Here is a 24,153-nt window from a genome sequence, read left to right as displayed (position 1 = left end):
CTTCGGAGTGAAATGCCTTAGGTACGCAAGAGAGCGAGGCAGCCCTCCAGCGCCCAGACAGCGGTCACCGCTCCCCGAGCCTGGATGGGGCCTTTCTCCCTGACAGTTCGGTCAGGTGACGGAGGCGGAGCGTTCTTGGCAGGAGACGCGGAAGGAAGCGAGCGAGCGAGCGAGCGAGCGGGCAGGGCTCCGCGGGCGCAGGGACATGCTGGTCCCCGAGCTGCCCAGGCTCTCGCTCCCGCTGATCCCCGTGCTGCTGCAGCTGCTGCAGCTGCTGCTGCTGCCGGCGCAATGTACCGCCCGCCGCGCCGCGCGCTTCGACCCCACCTGGGAGTCCCTGGATGCCCGACAGCTGCCCGCCTGGTTCGATCAGGCCAAGTTTGGCATCTTCATCCACTGGGGCGTGTTCTCCGTGCCCAGTTTCGGGAGCGAATGGTTCTGGTGAGTGCACCTCCATCCGCTTATCCTCTGACCCTCTTTTTGTCCCTGAGTCTCCATCCAGCACCCACCTACCGCTTGCAGATTCGTTTCCTACCGGTTTATCCGCGTTTAGAATTTCCGGGTGTTAAATGCCTTATTGTGTAAACTGTCCTGGATGAGCGTTGCCTTTTTCCTCCGCGTGACTGCAGTAATTGTGAGACAATCAAGGCGGCTCTGACTTCCCAGCTTCTGGATAGTGGAACTTACCAACTTGTATTTGTCACACACAGTACAACCATCAAACGTCTAGGCTAGGTCGGGTCAAAACGTGAGTTCACTGGTATGGGAAAGGTCTGCTCATTTGGGCATGTGCTGGCTCTTTAATGCTAAAATGTTACCATGTGCCTCTAGGGATTTTTAAAAAAGGTTCTAGAATGTTACCTTAATTTTAAAAAAGTTTAATTATTAACAATCTACTATACGGAAGGTGTTGCACAAAAAATTGCTCTTTGGATTTTGCCTTGAGACCTCTGTAAAAACGTGCATGTAATCTACAACTTTGAAATGTTTCGCATGCCTTTCCTGATTACTTCAGGTGTTAAATTCTTCAAGGCTGAAATGTGATCAAATATATATGTGTGTTCATATATACACATATATTCCTAGGTAAAATAAAAATAAACAATGAGTATTTAAATCTACTATATACTGTATATATTATATAGTGCATAACTTTTTGTACTATACATATATAGTGCACATCAAATTTAATATGTACTTTATGTAGTATATACTGGAAACTCTATATTGCACCAACATTGCACAGTATACATTGTACCATTTCTGCAAAGACATTGACTCTCTGCAACCAGTGACGTTTCTCATTAAGTGAGGCCAGTTGTGTAACCTGTGGAGTACTAGTCTTCTACTCGTTTGAAATCAGCTTGCAAACAAGGGATTCTTTCTCACCGTACCATATGTTTTCAAACATATTTACTTCAGGATGCCATAAATCTTCATTTGCAAGTTTTGTGCTGTGAGGCATTTGGCGGTTCTTTGAAATGTTTCAGATTAGCTAGGTACATAAATGAACAGAATTGCTTCCTCTTTTATTAAATATAATACATTGTATTTTAAGTTATCATTTTGTTCAACCATGATGATTAGGTAAATATACATTTGGTGCTGGAAGAGTATTGCTGTTTGCTCATGGAGACTAGTGCTCTGCCACAAATAGCTAGTTTTTGGTAACTTTATTCTTTGTAACGGTAAACTTTTTGTTTTCTACAAATGAACACAGGGTTGTTTTTTGTGACCAAGAACAGTAAAGATACTTCTCAATCAAGACAAAATAGAGTATATTTCTGATAGATGGAAGGACAGTTACTCTGTAGTGTAGAGGATTCTTTAATTACCATGGTTTCCTTTGTGTCTTTTCTAAACCCCACCGCAGTTTGACTCGGGGGCAGTCAACAGTACTGATGAGTATATCTGGTTGTTCTTAATGGCAATTCAAAACCGTATGTAAATGGAAGGCTTTTCAAGTGCCTCTTTTCATGTCTATTAGCAGGAAGTTTGAGAAGTGGCTGTAGACAATATAGAGAATACAGGTTCATATTAGACTGTACAGGGAGAAAATAGAAGTCCCTAATTCCTGCTCAACTTTCTGACTTCCCCGGTTTCTCTATTGTAGTTCCATTTAAAAGGTAAATATCAGGACACTTTCAGTTCAAGTCATACAAAATCCAAATAAAACATACATAATAGAGGCCTGTTATCACACATAAGGAGAATTAGGTGTTCATCGATGAAATCAAAGACATGGTGTCTTTCTATCACACTCAGCCTGTTGACTTCATCCTTCATGGTCACATGGTGGTGGCCGGCCATAACTTCACACAACCTTGTCCGAAGGCAGGAAGCCCAGTGTCTCTTCTTCTTAGTTCCTGGAATCTCCCAAGTGAACTTCCCCTTCAATTCCACTGATCAGCGTGGGTCACATGTCCATGTCCAAGCTGCAGTGGAAGCTGGGAAATTATGTATCGGACTTTGGAGCAGGCAAACAATAGTGCTGGTGACATATGATGTCTTCAAGGAAGGCTTTGCAGCAGGAAGGACCTCCTGATCATCTGTGGGGACGGAGTGCCGATTACGGATTTGCTCATCCTATGGAAAGACTATGAACGGATGGCGGTGGAGAAAGTAGAAGATGGGCCAGAGATGGGGCTTGAGCCTGTTTCATGAGGACAGTTACTGCTGCATTCATCTAAAATGTATACCGTATTTTGCTGTGTATAATGTGCACCCATGTTTTTGGCCCAAACTTTTGGGGAAAATCTTTCATTTTAATTTTTTAATTCAATTATTTATTTATATTTAGAAACAAAACCGATTATTGTATTGCAGGGTATTGTTGTGCATATGGATATTGTTATTGCTTTCTAGAGTTACACTTTCAACACATAAGCATAAACAAAAGAATTAAAGACATTTATATATATAGATATGGAATTAGTACTACCCATGTATAATGCACATCCTTATTTTTCCTTCAAAAGTTTGAGCAAAAAAGTACACATTGTACAAAGCAAAGTTCATTATGTTTTGATACTGTTTTCCTCATGAGGCCGTGCTTAGGAAGTTTCGGCCCTACTGCTCAGAATAAATGCATATAACAAGTAACCCTGGAAGGTTGAGTCAATACATTAAAAGAACAGCGTCTTCTTAATTTAACTGTTCTCTGCTAGTAAATGTAATAGATCCATGTTATGTGTTAGGAATTTAGTTTTCCTTCTGAAGCCTTCCTCACTTATGTTACAAAGATACACACTACCTGTTGCAATTAAAAAGTGGGGAATTAATAGCAGATGTGTGGCTGGGATGTTTAGAATGCTCTAGTTTATGAGCTGAGTGGATTTCACAGAGGGAAAGATGGAAGATGAGAGGAAATTTGGTTTACGTGAGTGTTGGGAACCACCCTGACTGGTATCAGAAGCTGAAACCCCCACCTAGGCTAAGGCTAAGGGAACGCCCTTGGAACCGTAAGCCAGCAAGGAGACAAAAGCTTATCTCCCTGGCAGGAATGCTGCTTCTGCTGCTTTATTCACAACTGAACCCCAAAAAGCTTGGTCGGTTAGCCAAAGACGGGTAAGATTCCCCAAGGGGGGAACGACCTAAGACAGGCATGATCACTTTGGGAGGCCCCCCCAAAAGAAGGACTTGGGGGGGCTGCAGCAAAAGGGGGTGATGGACCCTCGCTCCTCGGCTTTGACATAGCCTGAGTTCTCATCGTCTGGGAGGAAAATCTCCTTATCTCTTGGTTGCCTTAGTTCCCTTGCTCCACCTAAGCCTGAAACAATGACAGGGTAGTGCCGCTCTGTGCTGAAAAGGGCGGATTCCCCGGGTGATCAGGCCTAAGAAAGAACATGTAAATTACTGTGAAACCTGCTTTGTTTAGAATGCTCTCAGTTGAATGAAAGGGGTCCAAGGAGGAAGTTAGTTTGTTCCTCAAAGTCTTACAGCTTAATGAGTACTGTACTTTACCTAAATTATTATGCAAAATGAGCCAATAAAAGCAGGTATGGACAGTAAATCGGGGCGCTCCCCACTAGGGGGGGTGGCCATTTCGTCCCTACTTCCCCACAGAAACTAGTTTGTCTCTGTGCATGTTTTTTTTTTCTCACGTGTTTTTCATCGAGCCATCCACAGCGTTCTGTGGTCACTGCTGGCCGGGGACCCACGCATCACGTGAGCTTTCTTTCAGGAAAAGTCTAACTGCTGGGGAAGTGAGAAAGGGAATGTGGGTGGTATCTGAGCGAGGGGGGGAGTAGGAAAGAGCTGACATGATTATTTCCAATGTTTGTGTGTTTCACGTGCTGTTTCGGTTCCTCCCCTTAGGTGGTACTGGCGAAAGGAAAAGATACCCAAGTTTGTGGACTTTATGAAAAATAATTACCCTCCTGATTTCCAATATGAAGACTTTGGGCCACTATTTACAGCCAAGTTTTTTAATGCGAACCAGTGGGCAGATATTTTTCAGGCTTCCGGTGCCAAATATGTTGTCTTAACTTCCAAGCATCATGAAGGTAAGTAAGTGCACCATTTGCAAACACAGACGATGGTTATGGAATGTAGAGTAGTTCTTTTGGAAGAAGAAACTAAAGCAAGGTCAGCCACATGCAATCAGAATTTTCCCTTGTCAGTGACCATACGTGGCTGCTGACATTTTGCTTATAATTTAAGGGACCACATGTTCCACTCAAGTAAGAGGCATTTGGTGTGCAGAAAGATCAAACCCTCCACAAAACAGAATAAAAATGATCACGTTTTGTTACATGCATATTTAACAATATATCCAAAATTTGATTCAAGCTATTGGAAGTGGGGTGTGGGGTGCAGGTCACAGTTAATAACTGGAATTAGAGTCTATGCCTTCCTTTCATTCCCTCTCTACAGTGCATTCTGGGAAGGCACCACGGGGGCTATGCTGCCGTAGACTAGCGTCATTACTGACACACGTGGCTGTGCTTTTGGCCAGCTCTTACATGGCCACATGGGAGACAGTTTGCTAACCGAAGAAACCGCCACAGATTATCTGAAAGGAAAAGGATTACGGAAATGCAATGGTGACCAGAAATGTCAGAGATGGTAGAAGAATAGCTGAAAGGAAACACAGTAGTTGTATTAGTGAGTCTTCCAGAGACACAGAACCAGCAGGGAGTATAATCCATATAGAAGGATTTATTGTATGAAACTGACTCACACAGTTATAGAGGCTGACTGGTCTAGACCCAGGAGAGCTGATACTGTAGTTCCAGGCTGAATCTGAAGGCCCGAGAACCAGGAGGGTTAATGATGTAGGTTCTAATCTAAGTCTGGGTCCAAAGGTGAAGAAGACCAATGTCTCAGCCCAAAGACAGGCGGACAGAGAGAATTTTTTCTAACTCAGCTTTTTATTCTACTTAGGCTTCATCAGATTGGATGAGACCCACCACATTTGGGAGGGCAAACTGCTTTACTCAGGCTACTAATTTAAATGTTAATCTCACATAGAAATATCCTTAGACATACCAAGGATAAGGTTTAGCTAAATATCTGGGTACCCTGTGGCCCAATGAAGTTGGCCATCACTGTGGTCCTAGACTAGTAGATTGTTTGCACCCATCACCATTTAAGAGTTTATAAGATCAAGAAAGCAGCCATAAATTGTTACTTCCCCAACTTCCTGTTAATTCATTTGACGGTTTCTTCTGCAAGCCCTCCTTTATCTCAGTGTAAGAAATTTTGCCTCATTGCTTTCTTCAGGGGTGGGGAGGGGTGTAGGAGGGAACAACCCAAACCACAAATATGAAATTATTTTAGAATATTTCCCTCTTTGGCCACATGCTAGTGGCTTAATGATTTTTTTCATATAGATGTTTCACCTGCTTAGATGAATATTTATGAAGCATATTTGCTTGTGAACATGCTTATTTCCTGCTCTAGGAACTTCTCCGAGCTGTATGGCACAAAGTATCACGTAGTGAGCTTATTGAAAAAAACAAACACAACAACTCAATAATATGGTGAGGACAGAAGCTGAAGCTCACACTGGAAACTTCCCGGGACCCACGCTGTCAGACAGGGGAAAGACCCTGCTGAGCCTGGTCAGGCGGAGACCGCTGTGGGAGCTTACAGGGGTGACACCCACTGAGGACCCACCTGGTTTCAGTGCTGCCTGACTTGAGGGCCCCTGAAGTGCAGACACTTTGAATAAGACTTTAAATATCCACACTGCTCTGAAGCTTACCACAGACATCTTTGGAACGAGTGTGAGCTCTTTTAAAAGTGTCTTAGAAATGAATCTAAAGAGTGTGTCCATCTTAGATTTGTCCTAATGTACAAGAGTTAATTGTTTCAACAAAAATGCCCTGTGTAGTCAGTCTATTCTCAGAGATCCTTGTAGATTTTGGTGAGACAATAGCAATGTACCTATATTCCTAAGCAGTACCTACAAATATTGAGACTTCTATATGACTTTTTAAGTATATCAGTTTACATAACGCTTCTAATATTTTTAGATAGAACAACCAGCAATCTAAATGCCAATTCCTTTAAAACTGTGGATTGTTGCACAGTGGTTGTGTAATGGTAGACGTTACTTTTCTTACTCATTTAGTTGGTAGGTGATTCACTTTGGTAATTTAAGGAGCAACACCTAAGCTTATGCCTTTAGAGTGGGCTGGGGTTACAAATGGTGGGTGTAGTATCGTTAAGTAGAAACTACTACCAAGGACTAGGGTCTCACCCCCCCCTCCACCCCCCCCCCCATTTCGATGAATAATGAGGCTAAAGGAGATTTACTGCTACATGTAGATCACCAGTGTTCCAAGAGTCACTCTATAATCAAATAAATAATCCTAAAGCCAGGGAATACACTTTAATGTTAGCTGTGACCTCCTGGTGTTGATTTCACGTTAGACCCAGGGCTGGCGGTGGGCCGGGACTTCGCAGAGAATGCAGCAGATGGGAAGCTGTTCCCAGGGAGCTTGTATTCCCAGGGGGGGAACCCAGAAGACAGGTCAGACTATATAGACCTTGTGGGTCCCCTGAGAGTTACTCTTAAAAACCTCGGTTTACCTTGTTTAAATTCTCATTCTTTTTCCTGTATGAAAGCAGAATATATATACTATGAACAAAATTGCCGTCAGAGTTGCTTGTAGAGGCAGTTAATTCTATATCCCACATATGGTCAAATTTGTTTTGGCCTCTGTATAGTAGAGATTGGCCTGCAGTAACTCCATGGACATTCTCACACAGGTGTCTAACGTAATTGTGCAGGCTTCACCCTGTGGGGCTCCGAGCACGCGTGGAACTGGAACGCTGTAGACGAGGGGCCGAAGAGGGATGTCGTCAAGGAACTCGAGGCGGCCGTTAGGCACAGGACGGGCCTGCGTTTCGGACTGTACTACTCGCTTTTTGAGTGGTTTCACCCGCTCTTCCTTGACGATGAATCCAGCTCATTCCAGAAGCGGCAATTCCCAGTTTCGAAGGCGCTGCCTGAGCTCCGGGAGCTGGTGAATCAGTACCGGCCGGAGGTCCTGTGGGCGGATGGCGACGGAGGGGCGCCGGACAGCTACTGGAACAGCACGGGTTTCTTAGCCTGGCTGTACAATGAGAGGCACGTATGCTCTTAGGTTGCTGTAGTGACCTTAACCGTGCTCAGTGCATGCGCAGCATTTCATTCCCTTGCTTCCTGAAATATTTCCTTTCAGGCTCATGTATGGTATGGGGGAGGAAATAGTCAAGAGCTACAAAGCAGGAGTCAAATGCAACTCAAAAGCCCGCTTCTGAAATCAGACTGAAAATCACAGAATGCAGAATTTTGAAGACATGAGTTTTGTGGGTGCCCACTTTCATCTCCTTTTCTGGGACAACTCTATTCATTCATGACTGGTTCTGATTATGTGCTTTTCAGTTTCTCTGATTGCTGCTTCTTTTTATCCTCTGACCCCCTGGTAACCTTTGCTGCTCGATGTCTCCTTTTCTCACCATCATTCTCCAGTCTTCCTGTTCCTTCCCATTGCTTTCCAGCGTGGTCCAGCCTGCCCCCTTTAGAACGGGGAGTTCCGACTGAGCTCTCTGTTAGGCTTAAACTGTGTGGAACAAATTTATATTTGTAACTACAACAGAAGATACTGGGTATTGTGTTACGAAGTCAGGAAGTGTTCTGCTGGATTCCCTGAGTCCCAGAGGCACACACACCAATACTCTGGAGAGCTCTCTTGATGTTAAAAACAACAGATTGTTCATGTGCTCCTTCCAGCGGAAAGACTGGGAGCCATGCCCTTCAGTTGGTGAACCAACTCCATCCCCTCTAAGCAGAGAGGTGCTGCGGGCACCACCTGTTAGGATAAATAATATTGTAGGGATACTTCATACTCCAGTGAATTGCACGATGGTGACAGTGGACTTCCCTGAGATTTTTCAGTACTAGGCACAATTGTAAGAGGAAGAGAAAGGCTTAGAATGCATGTATCAGATTGTTTGGTCCTAGGTGAGGAGAACATCTTCTTTGTAAATTCAGTGTTGGGTTTCATTTACACCATTAGGGAAAGCTTCCAATAATAGTTTACTACTCTTGTAAGTGCTGGGCACTGGGCACGGTGTCCTGTGTGTTAGTTCTGGTCTAATAATAGCTGAGCTGAGGAAATTGTTCACTCAGAGGAACTGGGTGACTTGCTGTGGGGTGGGGAGAGACAGGACTGCAACCAGCCCAGGTGTACTTGACTTCAAAACCATGAGCATTGCGTTACGTTATACTATGGTGAATTTGCAGGGATGCCTTCAGTCAGGCCTTTGTTCAGTGACACTTCCTTTTGTGTTAAAAAAAAATGCTTACTTTTGTGTGTAAAAAGTATACTTGTCATTTCAGCCCAGTGCGGGACACTGTGGTCACCAATGACCGCTGGGGAGCAGGGAGCATCTGTACGCACGGTGGCTACTACACCTGCAGGGATCGGTACAACCCCGGGCATCTTCTGCCGCACAAGTGGGAAAACTGCATGACAATAGACAAGTTTTCCTGGGGCTATCGGAGGAACGCCGGAATCTGTGACTATCTTACAATTGAAGAATTGGTGAAGGTGCAGTAAAATGCCTTGTAACAGTTATGGGAATATTCTTAATTAGGGTGGGTTTGTGAGAATCACTTTTTACTACTTGTATAGCTCCAGGGCCTAGAAACACAGGGCCCTGTTCTGTCTTCCACGCTGGTTCTCCTAGATAGTGACCATATATGCATGTGTGAACCCATAAATATATATACTGATGCATTCATGATGAAATTGTTTTCTTTCTCTAAGAACTCTATTCATTCTTAATTTTTTTTTAGCAACTTGTCGAAACAGTTTCATGTGGAGGAAATCTTTTGATGAATATTGGACCCACACAAGATGGCATCATCTCTCCAATTTTCGAGGAGCGATTAAGGCAAATGGGGACATGGCTGAAAGTCAATGGAGAAGCCATTTATGCAAGCAGCACTTGGAGAGCTCAGAATGACACTGTCACCCCAGACGTGTGGTGGGTTGTTCTTTCACCAAGCGCTGTTTGGCTGAAGAAGGCACTTAAACGTTTTCTCAGAGATATAAAGAGAACAGTAGGATAAAAAAGGAAATTGGGTGAATGCCTGTCTATATAAAACACTTTCCAAACTGTATTGACTGTAAAGAGAAGGGAGAGGAAGACAGTAGCATGTTCTTGAACACTTACTGTTTAGCAAATTGAGCTTAAATCATCTGTAAATGCCTCCTAATGGTGGACAAGTTTTAGTGGAAAGCAGTCAACTCTTACAAAAATTGTAAGTCATGTAGAAAAGTGTAAAACCCTCAGTGGCTAACTCAAAAGGGGGGCTCTGTTCAGCCAGTGAAGGAACGTCTGACTTTCGCAGGTGTTATCACATCAGGTTAGCGAGCGAGAGGTGCCCAAGGGCAGAAGAATATTAAAACATCAGCTGCAATTACAGCATTTAGTTGATTAAAAAATTGTAACCTGCTCATAGTATTCAAATAAATCTAAACCTGAAGTTTCTTTAAAATAGATTATCTTAATTTGCTAATTTTTCTCTTTGCTGTATTTTTCTTTAAAAGCCTTGGCTCAGGCTCCTAGCTGAGTTTTGGAAGGTTCTGTGGGCCAGTGAGCACCTGAGTCAGACTCTGCCTGTCTCGTGGCTTCTGATGCCCACATACTTATACACACGTAAGAGTAGTGTGAGTGAGGCTCTAAAAATTCCCCTTGTGTCGCCACCCAAGTGAGTCTAGCCTGACCAAGTATAGATCCAAAGATTAGACTAAATGTTCTTCTTTGATTTCACTTGACCTGACAAAAAAAATTGTCAGCTCGCTGAAGAAAAGAAACCGAGGCAATGCAGACAGAAGCAACAGATTGTAGAATTTCAGAACTCTGGAGCTGTGAGAAGCCACAATGAAAACTCAGTCCTGAGCCTTCATTTCACAGAGGCTTGTTGAACTCTGGTTTTGGTATTTTTTTCTGTGCTTATAGTTGACTAGTACGGTGTCTGATCTGGGACTTGACAGTCATTAACTGTTATTCCTTTAAATTGTCTTTAAATAAGTAAAGATAAAAGCCAAGGTATTCAACAAGGCCAGTAAAGCCCTCGTGTCTGGCTCCTGCCAGTGGCTCCACCTCTGGCAGCCCTGCGCTCCCCTCCTCTCGGTGAGTGCTCCCCGGCTCCCAGGTTCGCTGGTGGGCCCCTCTCCTCGTAGCAGCCATTTATAAGTGCCTGTGTAAGGAACGCCCAGACCTACAGAGAGTTTTAATGAGTTTCTTGAGCCAAAACTGTTGGCAACTGTTGGGAAGCAAGATCTCAAATGCTCCTGAGAAGGATCATCTTGCAGTTTCTTTTATGCATTTGGAATTAAGGAGGGAATGGAAGGAAGAGTACAGGAAGGTGGGAGAAAGCAAGGTAGGGATTGGATTACAGGAAAGTTACCAAGATCATGTGCTTTCTTGAGGGTGCTTATGCGTATTTGAAAGATGTGTTAACTAGGTGTTACAGGCACAAGAATAATAGACAGGGCTTGCTTATAGCAGAGGGAAACCTTTTGCTAGACAAGTTCCATGCCTTGGGTGTTGGCTACTACCACGACCTGCTCACATTCAGGAACAGGTCATCCTGTGATGTTACTTTCTGCAGAACCCCCTTTTTGTCTGCAATAGACTCCCAGGTCCGTCCTTAAAATCCTTGGAGATTTTAGCCCTGGTTTACTGACGCTGTCCCCAGAACTACTCTTAACCTGTGGAATCTGACACCGTCTCTGGGTGCATAGTGTCAGAATTGAGTGCAATTTTAAGACCCCTAGATGGTGTCTGAGAATGCACCCCTGGTGAAAGCACCCCTAGTGGTGCTTTGTGGTATGGGCAGTGCCCTTCCCCCAAATGGAATTGGGATCAGTATCCTTTTGGGTGCTTTTTCCACTACCATGGGGCTATTTTTCCTTCCCTCTATTAACGAAGACGTTGTAACTATTTACCAAATGGAAGTATCTCTGTAAATAATTCCACACTTGACCCATAAGTAATGAGAAGTATCTCTGTGCCCGTTCCCCCTTCTAACCAGGTACACATGCAAACCTAAGGAAAAACTGGTCTATGCCATGTTTCTCAAATGGCCCACCTCCGGAGAGCTGTTTCTGGGCGCACCGGAAGCTACTCCAGCATCGACAGAGGTGAGAGGGAGTGTCATCTTTACTGTTCCTTTAAATTGTTGACTAGAGTATCCTGATGAAAACATCACTTTTAACTTCAGGGAGAGCCGTAATGTGTTCCTCTTATTACCCGTAAGAGTAATTTTAAAATGAGCTTCATCAATGGCCCTGTTTGGCCAGAACCTTTGACCATTTTCCTTCATTTCCAAGAAAAACTAAAGTTACTAAAACAGCTACAGCATCTCCACGCATATCCATGTGAAATATTCTGCTTCACAGCCAGTCCGTGTTGTTCAGGTTTACCGTGTGCATCCAACGCGTTCTTGTCATCAAACTGGAATTCAGATGCTTCCCCCGACATGTCACCCCAGAACACGTCGGAATAGATGTCCTGGCCCTACATTTAGTTCATAAAATACTTTGGACAGCGTCAATGGTTAACCTAAAAGTTATGACCACTAACTAGGTCTGGTATCCGAGTGCATTTAGATCAATTGTATCGCTTATTTTGACGAAACTGACAATTTCCTTGGAGGCAAGTCATCCGAATGCTTCTCCTTGCATCATCTTTTCCTATCTCACTTCTAACGCTTATGATTGCTCAGGAAGCAAAGATGGAGTTCAAATCTGAGGTTTAATTATAGCTTAGTGGCCTGGGTGTGATGTTTTTATTTGATCAATGTTCTCTTTGCCCCTCATTAATGCGGTTACTTAAAAGTTAATGGATTTTGTTTTTATATTGCTCTACATGATAAACAAAGTTTAATGGGTCAAAATAACCACCTGTGGGTCAAATGGATCAAATTTCCACCCCTGTGGAAAACTCTTCGTTTAACTTCACTTCGTATAAGACTAAGGATATAAAACAATTACAGTAATAATTGGTCACAGGTAAACATTGTTGTTTAGTGGGGGTTATTCAGAAATCTGGGGAGGAAGTCTGGCTGCACGAGGGAGAGGAACCAAACACTCTGTACAGGAGCTGAATGTGGGCAGACTGGCTCCAGAGTCCTGGTCTCTGCCTCTCTCTCCTGCCTTTTCTCTGTTCTGACACTTCATTCCACCTTCACTATTCTTCTTCCCCCGCTCCATCACACTTTTATGTGAGAATAATACAGGAGCTAGATGGATGCATGTTTTCTTTGATCAAGCGTTAAACAGCTTGCGAACTCCTAAATAACAGTAAAAAACTGAACCCTCTCTCTACCATGCTTTTAAGAAACATCAACCACCTTTTCTCAATAAAGTGCATGAGTCAGAGCTACATTTGGAGACATTTGTGTGTGTGTTTTAATTTCAGGTTAGACTTCTGGGACACGGACAGCCACTTAAGTGGACCTCTTTGGAGAAAAACGGCATCGTGGTGGAGCTGCCGCGTCTAACCTTTCATCAGATGCCCTGTAAATGGGGCTGGGCTCTGGCGCTCACTGATGTGACCTAAGGTGCAGCGGAGTGGTCCACGCTGCAGTCACAGATTAGACCGTGTCGGGTTTGCAGAATGACAGCACACGGAGAACGCATACGTGAAATGGGGCAAGAAAAGTCAAAGGATTATTTAGGCGGCACAGTCCTTTCCCCCTCTCACTCCCCAATTTTTTTTCCTAACTTAGCCGTGTAACGGTTTTAACTCTCCAGCACACTCTGGGTTCCGAATAGGCCTTGCCAAGATGTGTCACTTTGGCCTGTGAATTATTGTGCGCTGGAGGCCATCGAGATCCTGTGGGCTCGTGAGGAACTTTTACCTCTTCCCATAAAGAATTTAAATTTGAGACCTTGCCCATCATGAGTTATCACCAGAAATTACTTTTTTTAAAAAAAGTGTATTTATCGGCATTTTAATGTTTCCAGAAAACTGACAGATCTACAAAGTAAACATGAAGAATATCTTAAAATCTTTGACAGGGTATTTAATTTTGTTAGAATTAGTATAGAAATTAATGTTAAAAACAAAGGGGAAAATCCACACAATTCCATAGAACAGTGTTGTCCCAGACCTCCTTTGGTTTTAATAATCTTGACTGTCTCCACTTCATTCTGCAGTCATAAACCTTACACGTGTTCTCCCACTTAAGTGATTTTGACACAGAAATGTCATCACTGTACATTCTTGGGAAGAAATAACCTTTTATGACCTATCTCTAGGGCAGGGCAAACTTTGAATTACTGAACATCTCATTTTCTTTTTGTCCTGCGAAGCCTGCCTCCCCTCGAAGCCCCAGGCACCTTCCTTGCCTCAGCCCCAGCTCAGCATGTCATGCATGCCTCCTTGTAACACTGTGTCTCTGAACCTCTCGTGTGTGCGGAGTTCCCATACACACACATGTAATTAAATTTGATGATCTTCTCTCTGTCTCATGCCGATTTGTTTCTTTCTCTCCCTCACTCCCTCTCTCTAAAAAAAATCAATAAATAAAAATTTAAATTAAAAAGTTTGCTTTCTATTATTTGCCTTCAACCAAAATGAAGTTGAAAATCTAGTTAAAAATTATAAAACCACTTCAAATGTTCCTTAAGAATAAAGCAAGATAATGAAGCAAAAACAATACTGATTTTGATGTAAATTTAAAGAAACACTAATGATTGACTAATTAACCTCAACAAAAAAATGGGTGATTACGTGGGGAGGGGATGGGGAGAGATGGATGAGGGTATGGGGGGTAAATGGTAATGAAAAGATGCAATAAAAAATAATATGAAAAGATGCTCAACATCACTAATCATCACAGAAATGCAAATCAAATGCACAATGAGATATTATTTCACACCCATTAGAATGGCCACTGTCAAGACAAAATAACCAGTGCTAGCAAGGATGTAAAGAGATTATAACCCATGTGCATAGTTGGTTAAATTGTAAAGTGGTCCAACCACTATGAAAAACAGTATGGATGGTCCTTTAAAACTTAAAAATAGAATTTTTAGTACATGATCTGGAAATCCCACTGCTGGGCACATACCCAAAAGAATTGAGAGCAGGGTGTTGAAGAGATATTTGCACATTTATGTTCATTATAACATTATTCACCATAGCCAAGAGAAGGAATCAACCCAATGTCCATCAACAGATGAACGGATAAACAGAATGTGGTAAAAAAGAAAAAAAGAAAGAAATGCTATGGAACAAATAAATTAATGGCTATAAAGTATTAACAAAATCATATTTTACTGAAACACTAAAATAAATTTACTAAAAATTTACTAAAATTTTATTGCAATAGCCAGTGTGCTTAAAATCAATACAAAGCAGGCTATTGAAACTATTTGCATGCAAATGAATGAAACTATGTAGTTAATAACAGCTGTGAGTAAATGTCATCAACAAAGTTAGCCTCTAAATCACAGTGTAGTTTCCCAAGGACTGTTAACAATAATAAAGAAAAAAGTGCTGATCATGGTTGTGGAATTCACTGATTTCCATAAAAATAAAAGTCCTTCATCAGGCATAATGAAGACACATCATTTATTCCTTTCAGGAGCAGCTAGAGAAAAGTCTGATTTACTGCTGTACACGGCTTGTCCAGTGGCCTTCATGATTGGTTAAATAGCACATTTCCCAGACATTACATCTATTTCCCAAAGAGCTTTTACCTCAGTATTAATGCCAAAGTATACTGAACTTCACACTATATAAAAAACGTATCTACATTAGTTTTCAGACAGTTTGGAACCAATATCCACGGGGTGACAAACATTCTGCTGTATGTGCTATGTATATTGAGATATGCCCACAAAAATGAGTCCACTGATGACTTTTAAAAAAATATATTAAGATGACAAATAAATCTTTTATTATGAAATGAAGACTCTAAGAATATTTTTTAATTAGGCATTTTGGTAATAAATCATTATTATATACATATATACCTGACTTATTCAGTGTATTTTTTAAAGTAGATTAATCTACAATAGGTATGTTTGAAAAGAGTCATTTCTCCAGTTGCTGAGGAGTGCTGAAAGCTTCGTAGACGTTAGCCGCAAAGTCTTTCACTTGCTCCATCAGCAGCAGATCCTGGGAAGAGGACGACAGAACGTTACAGCTCGCCAAGTGGACACATAATCTGAATCCCTGTCTGCCATCAAGAAACAAATGTAGCTCTAAAGTTTGTGATGTCAAAGTCAAAAAGAAAACCATTTAATGAAAGGAGTACTTTTTCTTACAATAGGTTCTAGGAGATACTTGTTGTTTAGGTTCTTACGAGGGACGCCACCTTTACACCGAGGCCTAGGGACTTTCCTCACTGCACGTTATTGAGGCAGTTTGGAAATGAGGCATATTGCAAGTAATTCTTTACTTGTAACACAGTTTCCAAATGACTCAGAAAAATTCATGTGGATTCCAAGTTTAATATAATCAGTCTTAATGCATTCTAAAATACTTTCCTAAGAAAGGATACAGAGTAACAGGTAGTACAGTGAAAAATCTAAATAACCCACTGTCTGCGTAGCTTCTAGTGAGCTGGTTATTGGTGTATTATTAACAGGTACGTTTATTATTAAAATGTTTCATTGCTCCACAAAACTTTTATGATTTTTCTCAAAATTTGAGGACTTGCATCATTGATCTGCCTCAATGCTTAATATTCTCACTAGCACAGCTTAGTGTGAAACATGAGCACGGTGAACGCAGCTGGCCACTGAGGGTGTCTGGGCTGACACGCAGTCGGTCAGGTGTGGGACGACCTCCTAACTTCACCACGGCACGTTACTGCTCTCACGGGGCATCACCACACCCAGCATGCGGTTTCGAGTGTTCAGTTTCTTTGAACAAGTATCGCAGGAGACAAATGTAATTTTATGTTAGACAAACAGGACCACAACCAAAATATAATATTTTTAATACCCCAAAGCCTTCTTCTTACCTGAACAAAATCACTAGGTGTTTCACTGCAAACCGAGTGGATCTGTCCATTCACTATGGGAATTATCTTCGCCAACGGCAGGCTGACACTGGAAAGGCTGAAACACCATCACAGCAGTAAGTACTCTCTGAAATTTGTCAGGTAGGTATTTACCATTTTCATTATGAATAATAAGTACCACTGGGAAATACTACAGAAATGTGTTAATAAGAAAATAAAAATCATACATAGCCCTACCACCTAAAAATAACAACTACAATTGACATCATGGTTAATTTCTTCCAGTAATTTTTATACATATCTATTTTTTGGCTTATTTTTAACATACAACTATAACTTCCCAAGTATTCTATTTTAAATTTTATTTATATAAGCATGTTTTTTCATCTTATTAAAAGTTCTTCCAAAATTTTTGTCTGTTTTTAATGATTATGTGTGACAATTTATATCATCAGCTATGCCTAGAAGTATTAAAATTGGCCAGAGTATTGAACTATATAGGCCAATTATGGCTTGCAGTACTCAAATAAAATTAGACAACACATTAAAATTTAAAACATTTTTATAGATGATTTATTATAGAATGGTACAACTGAAACCTATATAATTTTATTAACCAATGTCACCCCAATAAATTCAATAGAAAAATAAAACCAAAACCAAAACCTATTTTCAGCTTTGTATTCTAAAGAGTTAAAAAAAAAAAACCAGAATAATTGCAATTTAGATAATGGAAAGGTAGTTTCACAACTTAAGTACTTATCTAAATTGGGAAAATTTTTGAAAAAAATTAATCTTAATACTGAGTCCAGAAAGAGTTCTAATGAAGTAGTTACCACTTTAACAGAGTTCATTTTGTTGAAAAAGGGACAAATTTATCCTCTAAGGTTTTTTTTGTTTCCTGGAACAAAAAATGAATACATCAGAAGCACTATATTATTAGAGCCGTCCTGACACTGATAACACTTCTCCGTGTCCCCTTACCTGTTCATGGAGTCTCCGTGCTGGAGGTCCTGTTCAGTAGGTCGGAAGAACTCAGCCATGTTGTCCAGCAGCCTACTAAACCCTCGGTTTAAACAGGTATTCAAAACCGTACTGAAGTCTGGGCTACATGAAATAAGAAGGTAAGTTACTTTTTAGATTCTTAATGGAAAAGAAAATAAATTCAGTAACTGTGGCTCCCTTTCCCAGCTACCATTTCTAGTCACAATCTAGGTTTTAGAGCCTAAAACACTATAAAAGTACATCAAGGAGTCAATCTTTTAAAAATTAGAATTAAAAGAAAGCTTATTAGTGCAGCACAATGAAAATATTCATTCATGCACTTCTTTAGATTTTCTTAACATTAGTCAGCACTTTGTACAATGTATTTTTAAAATATCAATAATAGTATTACTTCTTTTGAAGAAATTTTTGAAGAGAAATCCTCTTATAGTCACAGATTATTGGTTTGCTTTACATATTCCAATCATTTAATACTAATAACTTAGAAAATTTTATTACCCTGTACAGGTGAGGAACTGGATGTTTGAGGGATAAAGAAATTTATCTGATGGTATGTAACTAGTAAATAGGGGACCTAGAAGTTGAACCTAAGATTTCTTTATCTTAAAGTTCAAGATCTTTTTGTTATGCCCTATTAGTACTTCACAGAAACTCTGTGATATAAAGAGTAATGTATGTGTGCTACAGAAGTCAGAAAAGGCCCTGTTGAACACATCAGGCCTATCTTTGATGTGCAGAGACCTCCGTCCACACCAACTCACAGGAGTGCAGGGACAGGGCTGTAAATCTGGAAATTACTGGCACGTAGACAGCAGTGAAAGCAATGGGAGTATATAAAGCTGCGTGCAGCAACTAAGGACGAAATCAGAACAAACACCTGGGAAACTCTAACGTGTGAAAGAAAGACAGACACAGAGAAACCGAGGAAAATACGACCTGAGAATTGAGAGAAAAATTAAGAGACTGGACTGCCATGGAAGCCACATGAGAAAAGGAGTTCAAGAAAGGCTTGATCAACAGCGCCAATTATCAGAGAAAGGTCAAGTAAGATGAAGGTCACGGGTTGGCTGGGTTTGGCAAAAGATCACTGATGACCTTTTCTAGAGCTTCACAGAGTGGTTTGGTGGAAGCCTGAATATGAGAAAAGGAGAGATTGCTACTATAGAGAGTTAAGGGACTAGAACTTGATGAATTCAGACAGTAGATTCAGTAGCTGAGTTAACCTAAAAGTTTGCTGATTTTCTTCAAGATCGTGAAAAAATATTGTGAGCAAAAGATATAATTTTCTCAGAAAACAGAACTAGAGAAATGGCCTTAAATTATCCTTCATTTAGAAGAAGTTTTGATATTTTAATCACTTAAGACAAAGTGGGCAAGACTGGTATTACTACTCAGATTTTACAATGATAAAACTACCTGAGAGTGTAAGTGGCTCAAGCAAGGCTCAGCTAGAGCTAATACACAGGCGAGCCGATCTGGAGTCTAGGTCTGGTCTTCTAATGTACAGTCTGGTGCTTCTGCAGTAAACAGTGTGGCTCTCTTCCGGATCATTTAAAACACTAACACTCAAATGAGGGAAGAGGTGAAATTTTTTTTAAAGATTTTATTTATTTATTTTTAGAGAGGGAAGGGAGGGAGAAAGAGAGAGAGAGAGAGAGAAACATCAATGTGTGGTTGTTGGGGGCCGTGGCCTGCAACCCAGGCATGTGCCCTGACTGGGAATTGAACCTATGACACTTTATTTCGCAGCCCGCGCTCAATCCACTGAGCTACGCCAGCCAGGGCTGGAAGAGGTGAAATTTTTATCACTCAGGGTTTTAGGACCATGTTAGTCTATCCTGAAAGGGTTAGGGGGCAGAGGTCACACATTGAGTGTGTGTGTGTGAGTGTGAGCATGTGTGTACATGAAGACTGGCTGCGGTGGGCTAGCTCTGCCTTGCAAGAGCATCGCTTCCCAGCTCCCCAGGTCAGCCATGAGTGGCCTCAAGATGGTAATCAGAACTGCTGTGGTTATCCTTTCAGTATTTCTTTTTTACAGAGCTGGTTTGTAAATACTGACTACTTACTAGTATACACGGGGTATACTACAATCATCCTTGAAAGACTTTTTCAAAATATAAATACTATCTTCCAGTCCCTCAACTGGTATATGGAATCTCTAGGTTAGGGAAGCAAGTGGGCCAGGCAAAGGCACCTTGAAAAAAAAATCTCTGCTTCCCTCCACACCCTAATAAAAGAACCACCAGTTTAGTTAGGAAATCCTACCTAAAGGCAGGGAAATAAATCCAAAATTTAATTGTAACAAAAGTTTATGTTGACTATGCTGTTCAAGAAAGACTGCAAAATAGTCCTAGCACAATAAAAACAGACACACACGTTTTCTGTCGCATGCAGTTTACATACCTTTCCAGCATGTCCCTAGTTTCATTGAGCAGTTTGATAGTGGTGACGTCTCTGGGGGAAAGCCCACAGGCCTGTGAAATGAAGCGCCACATTCAGGTTTCCACCGTCAGCACAGTGCGATGATGAAACTAGTCCTATTAATACACTAAAGGGCTGAAGAAATCCAGAAGTCTATGTTCTATCAACGACTAAAAAACGTTAAACTAAAAGAAAGAACTGCCAAGTTTCCTGGGTTGTTAAAAGATGAGACAAAGTAAAATTATACTTTGTAAGACCTTTGTTTATCTGGGCTATCTTGAACACATTTCTAGAATACATTTACAAAGAAAAAAAATAGTCTTTTAGGTTGCAGAGGCCTGCTATTTTTTCTTTTATTGCTAAGACACTTTATCAGGATATCTTTTTCATTGGTCTGCGCTACTCTGGGGCTCTGTGCATCCCTTCAATCTGAAGTTTCAGGTTTTACCTCAATTCAGGTATAATTCCGTTCATCATTCCTCTCTGCACCTGTTCCTTTGAATAGTTTTCTTTTTTAGTTCCACTGCTGAATTTAAAATTTGGAAACTGTTTTATCATTCCAGAATGCCTTAATACTCTTATTGCATCTCCTTGAGATTCTAATTTCTAAGTAAGTCTTCTCCTGTTTTTTAAATTAATTCTGTCCCATCTGTTCTGCTTGTTCATTTTAGTCTCCACCCTGCAGGGGCGCCTTAAATGGGCTGTGGGGTTTTGGCCTCCTCCTGAATGCAGGGTGTGTCAGCACCCAACAGGTCTATCCTTGGGGTCTTTGGGGCGGGGGGGGAAACTTGCAGACGATGAGAAAATCTATCATTCTTTGTTCTACTGCAGAGGTTTGGCACTGGGGCCTTTCTGGTGTAAGGGTTCTCCAGTTGTCAAGTGAGAGATACTCTTTTCTCAACTGCAAAGCATGGGTGCAATCCACTTACATGTGAAACCACCGATCATTATTCTAAAGTGAGGTTATTGACACCTGCAGTCTTTGGCATCTTTATTATTCTTAATCAATGAGTAACCTAAATCACAGCTGCCTGGGACACACTGGTGTGCAGCAACGCCATGGTGGATAAGTGCTAGATCAGCCCTTTGTTCCTTGACCAGATGGCAACTTCCCTCAGTCCACTTTGGTGCTGCCATCATTGATGAACTTTAGTAAAAGCAAATGTGACAGTGGTACCAGCCTGATGAAAATGTAACTTTCTCTGTCTCTGAAGTTAAGTTAAGGCTCTTTATCCTGGCATGCAAAGCTCCTCAGGATCTTGCCCATCTATCAGCTCTATCTTCTGCGACTTGACCTCACAGACATATGTTCTCGCCATGCGAACTGAATTGTCTCCTGAGTTCCCCATGTGTAATGAGCATGTCCTCTTCATTTTACGTCCTGACCATACAGCACAGTATCTGTCACGTAACTAACACTCAATAAAAATTGGCTGAATATCTAAAATTATAAATGTTTCTAACTAGGAATCAGTCATATGAAATTTGTTTTCTAAATGAATAAGGTTTTATTTAAATTATTGAAATATCTGTCTTTCAATCACATACCTTGTAAGAGACTCAGAAATCTAAATTTTAAGAGATAGTAAAAAAAAAAAATTAAATATGTTGAGTAACTGGTTTGGTTAAATGTTTATGAATTAAGTACCTGAGCTGATAATGGAGTTTCTTCATCTGGCATCATGTAATGGCATAATAAAGATTTGGATCCATCTTTATCAATCCAGCAAGAAGATTTATGCTGCTCAGTGAGATTTCTGATTTCTTTTAGCTTTTGCTCCAAGTCCAAAAGGGACAAAGAATGTTTAAGAGAAATACTGAAAACAGAGAAAAGGAAGTTGGAAATTAACTGAAATGATATGATACATCCTGAACACACTCTTTTCCTAACATGTTAGTATCTGAGATCCTGCTTCATCCAGACAAACCTGAAACTGCTGACTGCGAGATCACTAGAGTAGATAAGAAATCAGCCATCAGTTAAGGGACATTATTACAGAGCCAAGAAAAATCTTGCTGCATATTTCACACGAAAATTCCCACTGTAATTATAGATATTACCAGTATAAGTAAGAGATAAAAGCCTCACAGGCAGGTTTTAAAGTAGGTTTTTTATCTCATGACCCAAATATTTTTGGTTTGTTTGGAAATCAATCAATGAATAATGAAACACTAAGACTTTCCCCTTAGTTATCAAAAGGTTGACACTGATGAAGAAAATGGATTCCACAATGCAATAAATATCCAGGGCTGTGTATCTCGCCAGGTTACAGAGAATTTCAGAGACCCCCATTTGTGAAGTTAGGAGTGTTTGTCAAGCTACTAGCTTCACTAGAAGAACTCTACTTTTTCTTTTATTCATTCAAATCAAGAAGTCAGAAAAGCCAAAACAAAATGTCTTACTTTCCTAAAATCTCCTGCACAGCCTGTTTAATGACAGTGATCAGTTCTGTCAGGCCTATTGAAAGAAAAACAGACATGGAAAACTTGTTTATTTTCCAAATTCCTCAGTAATACAAATAAATGAATTACAATTAGTTTATAGGTTGTAAACAAAAGTCTTACCATCTCCAAGGAGGTGTTGAATACTTGATAAATACTGCTGTTGGACATCTGGCGGGGCGAGGACTGTCTGTACAGAACAGAGTCAGGTTAAATCACCTAACATTATTAGTAAATTAGTATTTTCAGTGTAACTGGAGCTGAGATTTCCAGGACCTGGACTAACAAGCAAAATAATATTCTTTAACATAACAAACAGTCTAGTTTCAAAATGTAAAAATAATAATGCTAAAAGTTTACAATAACATGAAATATAAAGATATTTAATTTATGGAAATTATCAGAATAAGTAATAATCAGTTAAAGTTGGAGCCTCTTGAAAAAAGGGCAGCCTCTGCTCAAGTCCATTAAACTTACGGTGCCATTTTTGCTAACTGCTGCATTATCCAGGTAGATATATCCACCAATAATGTTTAACTGGACTCGCAAAAGGACAACCAGCATACAAGTACTGTATACAGCCACGATACTTCTTGTGAAACCTTCAGAGAGAAAAGAAAATCACTAGGTACTATCATTGAAACGAATAAACGTGTAAAATCACAAATAATTCCTATGGTTATTTTTTCATAGGATCACTTAAAAATACATTTGTAACTGTTTCAGGTACAAAAATATACCAATTCAAAATATTTCAAAGTCTATTTCCTTATATCTTTTTAATGTAGATTAGGTATGATCTCTTAATTAAAACAATGACCAATATATTGAGTGAAGAGATATATATTATAAGCTTTAAAAAATTAAATAAGGCCCTGGCCAGTGTGGCTCATTTGGTTGGAGCATTGTCCTATAAACTGAAAGGTCTTGGGTTCAATTTCTGGTTGGGGCACAGGCCTAGGTCGCAGGTTTGATCCTAGGTCCAGGCGCGTGTAAGAAGAAACCAATCAGTGTTTCTCTCCCATATCCATGTTTCTCTCTCTCCCTTCCTTTTCTTAAAATTTATTTTTATTTTTTAAATTCTTGTTTATTCTATTACAGTCGTCACGATTTTCCTCCCTTTGCTGTCCCGTGCCTGTCCCACCCCCCACTCCAGCAGTCAGTCCCCACCCTGCTGTCCGTGTCCACGGGTCCTTCAGACGTGTTTTCTGACTACTCCCTTCCCCTTCTTTCCACCATTCCCGCCCCCACCCCCCCACCCCCGGCCCCTTCCCCTCTGGCAGCTGTCAGTCTGTTCCATGTTTTCACGTCTCTCATTCTGTTTTGTTTGTTAGTCTATTTTGTTCATTAGGTTCCTCTTATAAGTGAGATCATATGGTTTTTGTCTTTCACCAACTGGCTTATTTCACTTAGCATAACAGTCTCTAGTTTCATGCTCGCTGTTGCAAAAGGTAGGAATTCCTTCTTCTTTCTTTCTGCTGTGTAGTATTCCATTGTGTAAATGTACCATAGTTTTTTAATCCATTCATCTACTGATGGGTACTTAGGCTGTTTCCAACACTTGGCTATTGCAAACAGTACTGCTATAAACATTGGGGTACATAAGTTCTCTTGAATTGGTATTCTGGGATTCTAAGGGGTGTATTCCCAGCAATGGAATCACTGGGTCAAAAGGCAGTTCCATTTTTAGTTGTTTGAGGAAATTCCATACGGTTTTCCACAGTGGCTGCACCATCTGCCTTCCCATCAACAGTGCACCTGGGTTCCCTTTTCTCCACATCCTTGTCAGTACTTGTTTG

At 40.8% G+C, this 24,153-nt stretch overlaps 2 protein-coding genes across 2 annotated transcripts in view; one reads left to right on the top strand and one right to left on the bottom strand.

Annotated features, from left to right (window-relative positions):
• Nucleotides 1-121: 121 nt before the first annotated feature.
• On the top strand, nucleotides 122-14,056 carry FUCA2 (alpha-L-fucosidase 2). The gene is made up of 7 exons (XM_045842669.1): nucleotides 122-441; nucleotides 4,318-4,505; nucleotides 7,240-7,579; nucleotides 8,834-9,044; nucleotides 9,293-9,483; nucleotides 11,540-11,648; nucleotides 12,928-14,056. The coding sequence occupies exons 1-7, from the start codon at nucleotides 206-208 to the stop codon at nucleotides 13,066-13,068; spliced, it is 1,416 nt and encodes a 471-aa protein (XP_045698625.1). The 5' UTR covers nucleotides 122-205; the 3' UTR covers nucleotides 13,069-14,056.
• PEX3 (peroxisomal biogenesis factor 3) overlaps nucleotides 13,206-24,153 on the bottom strand; it is a 25,041-nt gene continuing 14,093 nt past the window's right edge. Inside the window, exons 5-12 of the mRNA XM_045842670.1 lie at nucleotides 22,832-22,956; nucleotides 22,478-22,544; nucleotides 22,316-22,370; nucleotides 21,561-21,729; nucleotides 19,895-19,965; nucleotides 17,471-17,593; nucleotides 16,487-16,583; nucleotides 13,206-15,636 (exon numbers count right to left, since the gene is read on the bottom strand). Coding sequence (XP_045698626.1) covers nucleotides 15,553-15,636; nucleotides 16,487-16,583; nucleotides 17,471-17,593; nucleotides 19,895-19,965; nucleotides 21,561-21,729; nucleotides 22,316-22,370; nucleotides 22,478-22,544; nucleotides 22,832-22,956 — 791 coding nt within the window. The 3' untranslated portion in view covers nucleotides 13,206-15,552. The remainder of the gene's footprint in view (nucleotides 15,637-16,486; nucleotides 16,584-17,470; nucleotides 17,594-19,894; nucleotides 19,966-21,560; nucleotides 21,730-22,315; nucleotides 22,371-22,477; nucleotides 22,545-22,831; nucleotides 22,957-24,153) is intronic.

Source organism: Phyllostomus hastatus, unplaced genomic scaffold (genome assembly GCF_019186645.2).
Source record: "Phyllostomus hastatus isolate PE091 unplaced genomic scaffold, TTU_PhHast_1.1 phas_contig_40, whole genome shotgun sequence".
Lineage (NCBI taxonomy): Eukaryota > Metazoa > Chordata > Mammalia > Chiroptera > Phyllostomidae > Phyllostomus > Phyllostomus hastatus.
Note: the sequence above shows the minus strand (reverse complement) of the source record. Positions and strands in the feature narration are given on the sequence as shown.